The sequence below is a fragment of the Anabrus simplex genome, chromosome 2 (genome assembly GCF_040414725.1).
Source record: "Anabrus simplex isolate iqAnaSimp1 chromosome 2, ASM4041472v1, whole genome shotgun sequence".
In the NCBI taxonomy this organism is placed as follows: domain Eukaryota; kingdom Metazoa; phylum Arthropoda; class Insecta; order Orthoptera; family Tettigoniidae; genus Anabrus; species Anabrus simplex.
Genome location: NC_090266.1, coordinates 1,043,329,580 through 1,043,343,072, shown reverse-complemented (window position 1 = coordinate 1,043,343,072; position 13,493 = coordinate 1,043,329,580). Strand labels below are relative to the sequence as shown.

At 34.5% G+C, this 13,493-nt stretch overlaps 1 protein-coding gene across 3 annotated transcripts in view; it reads left to right on the top strand.

Moving 5' to 3' along the window:
* Positions 1 to 13,493, top strand: part of LOC136864676 (activating transcription factor 7-interacting protein 1) — a 251,456-nt gene that overhangs the window by 223,977 nt on the left and 13,986 nt on the right. For 2 of the 3 annotated variants that reach the window (XM_067141985.2, XM_067141983.2), the window contains one exon: positions 97 to 6,570. In XM_067141985.2, the coding sequence (XP_066998086.1) occupies positions 97 to 252 (156 nt within the window). In that variant the 3' untranslated portion in view covers positions 253 to 6,570. Of the gene's footprint in view, positions 1 to 96; positions 6,571 to 13,493 lie in introns of those variants that run through there. The other variant, XM_068226381.1, reaches the window with a different exon arrangement.

Sequence of the window (13,493 nt, the reverse complement as noted above, 5' to 3'; positions counted from 1 at the left end):
AAACAGTCCTGTAAAAGATCTCATTTGAGTTTGTCCCATAATTTTCTGCATCTAATGTAATGCTTATTTTAATAGTATTTTTCTCTTTTGTTTTAGTTTAAAGAAGGAAACTATTATCATTTTGCTGTACGTGCTGTTGATGTGCTCATGCGGTTTGGGCCATTCAGCTCTTCTTCCAAGATACAAATACCACCTAAGGTACCTAATTCATTGAAGGAGGTGGAACCTATGTGCTGGGATAATTCTGACTAAAGCAACATTGTATGTAAATTGTGTAGTGGGATGGTAGAAGTTGATCATGCAGGTTTTATGGGAATAGTTTAAAAGTTCTCAACATTGTGAAATATTACTGAATAAAATAATTAATACTTTATTCTTTTTTAAATTAGTGTACTACATTGTAAAATGTGACCTTAATGTCATTGATGGTAAATTAATACAAGAAAGACGAAAAGGTACATCCACTTAGAAATGGACATACATTTTTACCATCTTACTACAGAATTAATCGTTGCTCTAATGCATAAATAATGCATTCTCAATTGTATTTTTATAAGCATTGTCCAGCCTTATTTATAAGTGAAACATCTAGGACTCCTCTTTCTATAAAAAGCAAAGTAGCTTTAATTATACCAGCCATTGACGTAGTATTGTTTTGTTATATTCCTTTTTATTTCTTTTGTATGTATGTATGTATGTATGTATGTATGTATGTATGTATGTGTGTGTGTGTGTCTTGGTGTTACCTGAAGATCAAATGCCTCTTAGGCACAGTGCGATTACTTACTGCAAAATTCTGAAGGGGCTCAAGTATTTTCCAAAGTATACTATGAATCTTGCCCTAATTCACTTTTCTGTAAATTGGCAATTTTGTCAATTTTTATATATTTAGAAACTTATTCCGATATCATTAGTGCCATATTATTTCAGACTAATTCCATGGAAACTATCATATCCAGAATATGTACAATGTTTTGTGTAAAATTTATATTATTTATTTTTTATTATTACCTGGGTATTAAATCTTGAATATAAAAACAGAATTTAACATGAGAACATATTCAGTTAACAAGGCATAGCACATCAAGGGGAGTATTTCTACTTGCTACTTGCAGTAAAACTCCTCCTTTACACTGTTCAGGGGACTGATAGGGGGAAAATGTATAACTAGACACAATAAAACTGGCAGTCCCTTCCCTTGAAATAGACTGTAAGGCTTTTGCTCAGATTATGGTACCATCGATTGGAATGACTAATAACCTCGTAGAAACTAACCTCTCTGCCACAAGTTTATCTAACTCATAGTATGTTGTTATACATACATATATTTACTTTCTTTGGCTATTAAACCAAATTGGTTTGCTCTATTTCAATGCTTGACCTGTTTTTCACTATAATGTTCAAAGTAGAAACTGTGAATCCAAGAGTGTTAACTAATTGAGCACATGTTCCAGGATACAAATAAATTTACACATTCCAGAATGGCTATCTTCCCCTTTGGCAAAGGTACATCTTCCATCTTTTTTGGTTCTTATTACCACCAGTGTTCACTCACACCACAGCTTAAAATAATTACCACACACGGTAATACTGACTGCACGTATTAAATTGCACAGTAGAAATTCTGTAATATAAGCTACTGCGTGCTCAACTGACTGAGCTGTGATGGCAAACATGTGCCACTAGAATGGTGGAAACAATACTACTGCTGAAAACAATGTCACCTGGAAGCAGAAATGTGCTACAATAATTTCCACACAAATCTGTTTGAAAATCGGTGTTACTACCATAGAAAATATTATCCCTTGTTAATGGCAGGAGCACAATAGTGTATGAACATATTTCTGTGTTCATAGTCTTCTGGATTTATTGCTATATCGGGATGATGTTGCATCCTGTTGTCAACATTAATTTTTGTTGAAAGTATATCTTCCACCTTGTCATGTTCAAAATACTGAAAATTACATATCTGTATGAAGGGAAAAACTTCAGATTTTCTGAATTAGTGCTGATAATCTTATGTTCTACACGTGGGTGACCAAACTAGTCAGTTTTCATACATAATGATATTTGTTGTCTTAGGAAATAAATTTAATAATTATTAACTAATCTGAACTACAATTTTGTGCACCCTCTACAGACTACTGTTATAAACTTTCATACAAGTCTTATTCTTTTAAGAAGTGGTGCTGCACACCTATCACCATGTGACATCTTTCATATCCAGTAATGTGGAACAGTGTTGAGTACTAGTGTCTACAAACTTTGACCTTTGGAAAAACTAGAGTAGGTACTTCTTGTCCTGTGACTGCTCGTGTATCTTACTGTTTTCATCAATTTCTCCCTAATTTATGAACTAATTCACTTGTTGTACTTGCTCTGTGTGTATGCTTCTTAATAAAACTTGGTTAAAACACGAGTGAATGAAGGTTAAGTTATTGGCAGTGTAATAATCATTCTGTTCTAAGGTAATAGAAAGCACACTCTAATATTATGCAGAATATTACAATGTACAATTTTACAACACACTTTACCTCCAAATTAGTTTTTTCTTTTGTGACTACTCTATGGCTAAAACTTCTATAGTATTTGGGTTAATCTCACGTCTGCAGTTTCCTTTATCGAATTGAATTTTGAACAGATGTTCGTAAAATCCCTCTATTTTTGTGTGGTTTTTCATCTTGTCTAGGATATCACTGATGTATGGTAATTGTGATCATTACCCAAACATGGTATTAACAAATGCAATTTCTGTAAGTTATTTAATCTAAAGTTACTGTGTTGGATAGACTCATTTTATATGTTTGAAACTAAATCATGCTCGTCAAAACTGAAAGTTAGTAAGAATAAATTGAGCTTAAGTGGCACACCATTAAACTTCAGGTGAACACCATGACTTGATTTCTGTAAATATATTTATTTAAAAAGGAAATATAGAATGAAAAACAGAGATGATGGGAGTCCTATCAGTGTGACATTGTTTGTTGTGTTTTCATTATACAGTGGAACCTCGTTTGTATGTTTCTGAAGGAGAACCTTAAAAATAAAATTTAAATGGAAAAAAAATATTAATGTGAAAGTACTGTAATGAATGTTAATTTTTACATAGAAAAATAAATTTTATACAGTAATACGTATTACATATTCTGATAAAAACATTACTAAGCCTGGGTTTAATTACAACTGGATTTACTGAGATTTTAAAAAGTGATCAATTTTGGTTTGTTTTTGCAAGTCTCGATTAAGTGTTCATCTGCAGTCATTGTACACATCTGGTTATCACTAACAGTTTTTGATCTGATTTAATGTTAGGTTATCTCCTGTGCATCAAATACTTCTTCCAGAGTGGGAGGCTGTGTAGGGTCCACAGATTCACAATCTGATACTTCAGATTCATCAGAACCGATGCTTTCATCTGGCAGAACAGCTTTCATAATGATTTCATTGTCGTTTGGAGTGGAACACATGGCAACTTCATTCATCATCACTGTCAACATAATCGGTAGAATCTACTCCATCTGAAATTTCTTGCCCAATCACAAGCATCTCGTTTCTGGAACAATTCACCACTACCTTCGATAGTTTTATCATCAGTTTTTTCTTTTCTGATTCCAGCTTTGCAGAAGTACTTTCATGCTCTCTCTGGCTGCAGCTGGTAACAAGCAGTGCATATAAATTGCATAGCCTGCAAAGGAGATGGAAAATATTGGATACAGAACTTTATAGGAACATGAAAACTTATGGTTAATAAACTTTTGTACTGCATGTACTGTAGAAGGCTGTCTTTTCATTTAAATTAAAATTAAAATTTAAGAACACTAATAGTCTAAACTTTGTAAATTATTTGTAAGACATCCAGATTAGGATCATGGTATGTTGAGCAAGCATCTTCTGATACTATGTTTTAGTGGCAGCAATGGTGCCCAAGTCCAGAGGCTGAATATATCTCATACAGTTCACAGATAAGAATGCCAACTCTTATTGTTGAATATGCTAAGCAATTGCCTAGTAAAAATACCATTTTTCTCTTTTCATAGCACATGCAGTCATTAAGTTATGCCAGTGAATATGTTACCAGTCATTCATGCCTTTTTGTTGGCTTCATAGCCCATAGGAAAGGACTTTACCCCATTGAAACACCAGGGGGTTCTGAGACTACCCAGTCACCAGATGTTGCAGTTTATCCGATACATCCGCGTTCTTCCAGTGTTCTTCTGCAGCTTCATCTACACTGTTGGCTTCACCACAAATTCTACCACTATTCATTTTTCATCTCTCCTTAAATTGATATAATCATCCAGAAGTAGTTCATAAATTTTCAACATTTAATTTCTGCTGTTGTTGAAACAAAGTCAACATGCATTTCTCGAGTTTCACAACTTTTCACTTTGTGTGGGTGTACACTTCTCTCTGCTGGGGCCGGCTTTTGAAGTACTGCATCGAATTTTAGTTTCATGGGCAGTAATGCTGGTTAATGTGGAATATAGAATGTTGAGGTGTCATGCAGTGCTTGCTTTTGATTCATTAGGGTGTTGTTGCTCTTCTTCAATTATGTGTAATTTTCCTTGAATAGAGAGAGAGAGAGAGAGAGAGAGATGCTTCCTTTTGCTTTTTTGTTGGATCTCATTTTGCATTGCACCTCTCCTTTCAACCACAACTTGGCACGAACACCCAAGATTGTTGGGTCCACTGCAAAATGGGCATACAGAATTTGTTGACCTTGTGCCACACAAGTTCTCGCCCTTCTGAAGAGGGTTGGAATGTCCAGTGCTGTATAATTTTAAGCAACAACTGACTCATACCATGCAGAATTATGTATTAAGACAATATGCATATAAATGAGCTTAAACGGCTTGTTGGGAATATAATTTATTCTGCACAAATCCAAAAACTCGTACATTTAAGATTATTATGATGTATAACTGTAGTACAATTATTAACATAATGTACAAATGTGGAAAACATAGAAGTGAGAAACTCACAAACAAGGTTTCACTCTACTATTAAAATAATTGTAATGCAAATTTGTTATAGTTTTTTATTTTCTTGTTATAAAATTTTTACATGTTTATCGAAGTCAAAAAGAACTTAGTCTTAAATATGCTTAGTATGTAGTTTTTTGTATCATACCCAGAAAATTAATCTGTTTCCATTGAAATTGTCTGAATTATGAAGCCAGCTTCAAAATGCTTGGGGAGCCGTGGGCGACTGCCAAGGTCTTCGTTTATATATATAATTATAATTTGCATTTTGTTGATAATGGTATGTAATGCCTTCATCTTGCAATGTACCTTGTCATATAATGACACTAAGCATTTTTCTTATCTTCTCCTTGAAACTCTTATATCTTAGTGTTATAAGATTATGGAAGAAATGAGTCCTATAATAAATAAACGTATTTCTTTCCTAAAGTTACCAATAAGTATGTTAACAAGCAAGTATCTTATGGCAGATTTATCTTTTCACATGTGTTTTGTGAATTGAAAAATGTGTTTATATATACTCCTTGATTTATTCTGTTGTATTCTATATTGTATTGAACATTAATAATCCCTTTGAGTCATTAATGTTCCCTTTGCATAAAGTAGTACCTATTTAGTTCATTTGAGAATTTGAAATGCACTGTTGCAGTTTGTGTGGGTCTTGAAAGGATTGTCTGCTATACAAGAAACATATACATTTTTTATGGACAGACTGTGTCTTTCTTTCACCATTTAAGTTTTTTATGTGTATTTAAATCATTCTGCAATTAATAACATGTTAAAGGTTTGGTAATTATTCTCGTGGATTTATGTATACTTTCTGTACATGCTACTGAGCTGACATGAAAAGATGACGGTGGCATAACTAGAGAAATATTGGTGAAAGAAAAAATGACCCTGTTGCAAAATCTAATTTCCTGTTAGATCTTACACCTGGTGGTCAGTCATGGGTCTAATGATAGTAATGAACCCTGCAATTCCTACCAACTTTGGCATGCATACTATGGATCGTTTCCTGTCTAGAGTGGTTCAGGTAGAGAAAATTTAATTGTAAACACCCAATACAAGCTGTTGTCAAGTCAGCAGTGTTCAACTTTTTTTTTCATTATTAATTTTTTGGGCAAAAAGTAGGTTTGTTACTGAGGATTGTCTACCCATGTTTGTTCATTTGGATATCAAGTCATTATAACATTCTGTTCCTGAACACATCACTTTCAATTGGTAGTTCTTTGAGCCTTCAGCACCCCTTGTCCTTTAGCTGGCATTCCTGTGATGAAATGAGGTGAAAATTTGATATTTGGGTATATTAGTCTTAATTCTTTTAGTATAATATGTATAGTATTATTTTATATTGTTGAAATATTTAATAGTGTGACAGCTATCCTGGAAAGTGGGAGAGCTTGAAATGACTGTTACTTCTAAGGCTGAGTTATTTAAAACACTTGTGTTACTATCCTGGAATTACATTGTATTACTACTGGAGTTAATACATTATGCTGTTTAGCCTTTGGGCTTCAGTAATTTCATGTGTATAGCTCATGATTGTGCTCAAATTATTTTATAAGCTTGAAGATTCTCTAGTTTTGAATACTTGAGAAATACTCTATACAGATTCAATATTTTCTTGTTAATTGACCTAATTAATTTGAAGAGCATTTATACCTCAAATTTTAATACACAATGATGGGATAGGAAATATTTGTGTATATTTTCATATATTTTTTTAAGACAAAATGTAGAAAACGCAAGAATTGAATGATGGAAATATTGAGATAGCTCTTTCTCTAGTTCGAGATTGAAAATTGGGCTGTAAGCTCAGTCTTTTAATTACATGATCTCCTTCATACATTAATATCTTAGATAGTTTGATGTATTGACTGATGCCAAATAATAAGAAATATAAGTGTAAGATAACTAATGTTAATGATGTTGGAATTTCATTTCATTTTACTAGATGGATTATTTAATTGCTGGACTGAGTGGCTCACGGTTGAGGCTCAGGTCTTCTGACCCCAACTTGGCAGGTTCGATCCTGGCTCAGTCCGGTAGTATTTGAAGGTACTCAAATAATTCAACCTTGTGTCAGTAGATTTACTGGCACGTAAAAGAAAACTCCTGCAGAACTAAATTCGGGCACCTTGGCGTCTCCGAAAACCTTAAAAGTAGTTAGTGGGACGTGAATCAAATAACATTATTGATTAATTAATTGCAATGAAGAACATACTTCCAGTTTTTGTATGCTTGCTTCAAGGTTTTTTTTAAGTTTGCCTAAATACTTCATAGTGAGTCAAAACATTTATTGGAATACTCATATGTATCAGTGTTTTGTATTTATAATTTCACAATTTTAGAACAACTTCTTAAATACAGTATGCTGATTGTAAGAATTAAATTAGTTAAAAACAGGTGTACATTTGACAGTATACAAAAAAAAGCATACAATAACTTATTTTCACAATATCATAAATTTTACTAATCTTGCTTTCTAAATTAAATTTGGAAATGTTAAAGTACAGTAAAAGCCTGATTTACCATGGATTGAGATATAATGCAGCAAATAACATATCCTTAGCAGAGAAATTCTTGCATGGGAAAGTATTAGACCAACTTCTATTCTGAATTTCTAGAATGAATGTTCAAATGAAGGTAACACTGCTGATGAATACTGCACTGAATTGCTGAAAGAAACTTGCCATCTTTATGCAGTGTTCTGCACTGTAATATTAATTTTGACTTATTGATTTACTGGACAGAGGATGAAGATGGCAAGCATATTTTAGCATATACATGAAGTAAGTATACCATTTATACAGGAATGAAATAAAGCAAGAGAGAAATAATTATGATATAAACTTATGGGATAAAGTTTACTACTAAGGGCCGGTATTATAATAGAGGTTTAAACTGTTGGTTCAGTTTAAACTTCGGTTTATCTGTTAGTTGCGTATTATAAAACTTAATCTTAAGTTTACCTAGAGATTAATTTTACTGCCACTCATCTAGTGTTTAAATTGAAGTTTAAGAACACATAACTTTACAAAATGGCAGAACAAATGGATCTCGAAGATATTTTTGAGGTGTTTGAAGAAATACTAAGCGATGATGAAGAAGTGGTTTAAATTATTGAATGACCCCGGGCACCACGAGTTTTATGAGTAAGGTCACGTCACTTTCACATATGGAACAAAACAGTTTTTAAATAGGTTTAGGCTTACAGAACAGACCGTCATAACCCTATATCAGCAAATTGGTACTGGAATAAAACATACAACGAAAAGGTAAGAATGTATGACTTTTTGAACTGTTTGAATATCAAAAGTCTAAATTTTAGAGAATAAAGTAACTTCCTTCTATTTCAGAAATCATGCTGTAGAACCCCTCAGTCAGCTACTAATAGCATTGCAGTTTTATGCCTCCGGTAGTATGTTTATTACAATGGGAGATTTCGGAGGAATTCATAAGGCCACTGTTTCATGGACTACAGTAAAACCTCGTTAATTCAAAGTCGTTGGGACTCAAAAATCGGACTTCGAATTACGTGATTTCGAATTAACCGCCAATTCACAATTCAGAAGTACCAACCCTTGCCGTGTTACAAAATATTCTAAGGCCCTTTACTGCATGCAGTTAACCTTGATTCACAGTTTATACCTTGCAAATGCCAAGGAAAAAGAACTGTTTCCAAAATGTATCCAAGAAGGTGCATTTACAGTATTCAAATAATGCACTCGGATATCTCACTGGTAAACGTAACCTCACGCAGCGAAAGAAAGAAAAAAAAAAAAGCACGATTCAAAGACGAGGAGAAATCTATGCTGGCTCCCATGTGCAAGTGCTTTATTAATTGGATTACTATACTGTATGCATTTTAGATGCCTTGTATTTACACAGAAAGTACCCGATGCCCTTAAAATCGAACTTTCCTATGACTCTATCCTTGTAGCCTACGATTTCCCGCCATGGCACTTCTCTCGTACTTCAGAAATGTAAACACTTGGCGCGTCACAAAGTATTCTAAGACCCATTAATACATGCAATCACCTCAATTCACAGTTTAAACCTTTCACATGCCATGGAAAAAACTATTTCTGAAATGTATCCAACAAGGTGCATTTACAATGTTCAAATAATGCACTTGGATAAATCACTGACAAACATAACCTCACGCAACGAAAGAAAAAAAATCGCACAATTCAAAGACGAGGATAAATTATGCCGGTTCCCCTGTGCAAATGCATTATTTTTTGGATTTCTGTACTGTTTGCATTTTTAGATGCTTTGTACTGGCATGGAAAGTGCCCGACATTGTAGCTTATCGAACTTTCCTATAACGAGGGAATAAAGTTTCTCGCTTCCATGTGCATTGCAATGCACTACTATGACCCCCATCCCTCACCCTTGTATGATTTCCCGGCTGACAATTTCTCCTTTAAAACCATAAGACCGTTAAAATAAAGCAATGCAGTTTCACCGACAATGACAATATTGTTCGGTGCCTACGAATTTATTATATGAGCCACGTTTTTTCGCCAACTGTCGGCATCGCCAGTGTTCGCGGATTCTGTTTTCCCGCACACTGCCTGTTGCGTGATATTACGGCGTTCCTTAAAAGGTTGAATACAAAAGAATTCCGATTTCGTTCAACTTATCAATCATGAAGCGCACTGTAGACCCACCAAAGTGAGTGTAAGTGCGGAAAGCTACCCCTCCACGTTCCGGAACGCGCGTTCTATTATGACGCGGAGTTGAAATTTCTGTAACATACTATTGTTTTAAAATGTAAAGGCAGTTTCGAATTAAAAGTCTGAATTTCGGTAATGGGGCCGACATTGTACTTCGAATTACGAATTATCCGTATTTCGAATTAAACAATTCAAATAACATGCAAAACTGTATCTCATGTTTCCGGGAACAAGAGCTGCTTCGAATTAGGCAGGATTTTGAATTAACCGATTTCGAATTATCGAGCTTCTACTGTATATACATATTTCTGTACTAATTGCACAAGCAATTCTATTTCCCCACACTTAAAATTAGGACAACGTTTATTGTTTATATCCACCATTTTGCCTACAAGAAGTAAAAAAAACATTATCGATAGTCATCTTTTCTTGCAAGTCGCTGCAAAACATTGTCGACAATCGTCTTTTCTCACAAGTCACTGCTACCAAGATCGTACGTTTCCTTCTTCACCTCAGTTTAACTTAGGCCGGCCATTAAAAGACTCAACATCGGTTTAAACTTAAGTTACAGTTTAACTCAATTTTCAGTTTAAACCTTCATTATAATACCGGCCCTAAGACTGCTCAGCCTTACTAATGAACGGTGTATAACTTTTATACCAGGTTTATACACCATTTTATGTGCAATCTGTTACTAATAAACCCATGTATAAGCCTCCTGTCTATACATCTGTTACAGTTATTCACTGATGTGCTTATACAGACCAGGACCCTTGTATAAGCATTCTATAGCAGTGAGTGGCGAAAAAGAAACGACGAGTGATCAGTTTATTTTAGTGGCATTTACTGTCTGCAGTAATATAACTGTTGTGAAATATCCAACTTATCCATTGAGCAAAAATGGAAAATAACGATCTCCACGATATTTTTAACATACAGTAGAAGATAGAACATTTCGAGTTTATGGAGGCTGGAAATGTTCATAAAATAAAACACTTTAAGAGACAGTGACCTATTTCTCTTAGATGACGGAAGTTTTAAAATTAAATATCAATTTACGAAGGAATATGCTCGAATTGTCATTAACAGAGTCAGAAGGGACTTTATTAAAGATCCTAGAGGTGGCTTTATATCTTGCGAACTTCAAGTTCTCACTGCACTACGGACATGAGCGCGGAAAGATGTAAGTAATTATTATCATTGACAATTATTACTATGGAACATTTCTTCTTAATTTGAGGATACATTGTGCACCCTTCTTCCTTAGTTCTTTGAACTAAGAACCTCCACACACACATATGCACTTGCAAACTACATAGACTTCACAAACACAATCCACTTGTCCTCAAGAATTGTACATTTATCACTGACTTTTATTTGATCAATATTTTACTACCGATAAAGTGAACACTCTCTGCATACGACTGTCTGGAGATTTAAATGTGCACTGTTTGGGAGATCTCTACTGGCAAATCAGCCAGCCAGCAGAGTCGTGCTTGAAACCTAAACAAACGAGACGTTCTTCCTATCATAAATTAAGAACTACGAGAGATACAGACTTGAAGTTTGTTTTAAAAATAACTTCCGTATCCGAAGACCATTTGCCTTGCTTTGACACCCCCATGTAAAGTTAATAGTAAAGACGTTGGCCAGCGTCTCACTTTTTCATGCTTGCGCATACCAATTTCTGAAGATGACTTAAGGAAAGAGACATGCTGAATTTCTTTATCATTCAAATTTAAAATTACACATCTATCTACGTTGAGCTGAAATGTTTCCTTAACAGCAGTGAAGAATTACAAACATAATGAGGATGAAATGGAAGTTATGATATGATAGGTTCCATGCAATGATTTTTTATTAGATACAACTTTCCATTATATGAACATTTTCACACTCGATTACTTTTTAACATTATTTTTGTTTAATGGCATTAGATGCAGCTTGAAATTCTGTACATAACTGGATATTCACCTATTTCAACAGATAACATTCAGATTCATGCACACACAACCAGGAAAAGCGACCATGAATGTGAAGAATTACGTCAGTGAACTGCAGGAAGATTCCTACGGCTTTGAACAAGTGTATACATGCAGTATAGTAATACAATGCGGGGTAGAGGCGCGCGGCTGTGAGCTTGCATCCGGGAGATAGTAGGTTCGAATCCCACTATCGGCAGCCCTGAAAATGGTTTTCCGTGGTTTCCCATTTTCACACCAGGCAAATGCTGGGGCTGTACCTTAATTAAGGCCACGGCCGCTTCCTTCCAACTCCTAGGCCTTTCCTCTCCCATCGTCGCCATAAGACCTATCTGTGTTGGTGCGACGTAAAGCCCCTAGGAAAAAAAAAAAAAATACAATGCGGATACTACACTTAATAGTAAGGCTTATACAGGTTTCATTCAATGTATAACTATACAAGTATTAATTCTGTACTTTATATTGTAAATATATGTATATAATCACAATACTTCTGGTTATATTTTAAGCTAGGATGTGCAGTTGAAATAAGTTTTCTAACATTCTTGTTTTATCAACCTTATACTTCTATTCTCCATTTTAATATTGAAACAGTCATATTTTTAGCATAAATACACCAAAATCTGGCTACTTCAGCAGTTCGAGAAGAATCCTCATTTCTGAAGCAATTTTTGAAATTAATCTTAACTGAACTATGAAATGCCTTGAACCTGTCTGTTGTAGCCTATGTTGTGCTACATAGACTTAGTTAAATGACATGGTATTATATTTGTGAACTTCTTAGCTTGATTTTATTGGTTTCTGCATGTATCGTAAGAAGTGCATTATAAATGTGTTAAGTGTGTTCACAGCAGTCATTACAAACAAGCTTAATGAAAAGAGGTCTGCAATAGGAAGTCATAGGTGATTTTGTTAAAATGTGTAAATGCCATTTTCTGGGGGAGTAAAATTTCAGAAATCTGACTGCAGTTTCCCCACAGTAGACTTCTACTGTATATTGAAGAATACTGTGAAAAATTGCAAAGTAGGTGTTTAAAGATATTTACCAGGAACTTTATATCTGATACGCTAATCTTGATAGTTTGTTTAAAATAAAGTGTATGTGAGCATTCCAGTTCAATTTGGGATCTAAATCTGTCCATTATTTACTGGTTCATTCAGCTGCCTTGTTCAACGTTTGCTTACTTGCAAGGGAGGTTCACGATATGTTGTCATGCCAGTATATAGCTGCTAGCTCTTTTGATTTAGGCAAGATACTCCTGATTTTACTCCATTTCTCCCACCCTCCCGCTTAACGTATTAATTCTCCCAATATTTCAAATATCCCACACGTAATTTTGGATTAAAAGTGTGAGATTACAAACACCAGACACCCTTCGAACAGATCTATTAGAAATTCATTTTATGTGTTTTTGAAGTGTGTTTCGATATCACAGTTGTGTATTGCATCGATAATTGTCCGTAACAATTTCCCGCGTCACGTTTAGTTGGCATCGAACATCTTTGAAATCGTTGATCGTTTATTTAGCATGTGTTGTAAGTTTTGCATAATGGCCTGTGGGTGAGAGGTTGACATTAATAGGCCGGTAGGCTATTGTGATTTTCGGTTTGCATGATTTTAAGAAAACTAAGAAACAAAGTTAGGTTTTGGTCCACCCAATCAATACACGTCACTTTACAAGTGAACCATTTAATGAAAAACATATTAAAAATATTTAGGGACTTATTTCGTGTCTATTTGAGACTTCATCAGCCATAAAATAGAAATAGAGACGAAACATGTCCCTAATTTTTTTCATTTTTCAGTTAATTTGTAAAGTGACGTGTATTGATTGGGTGGACCCAAA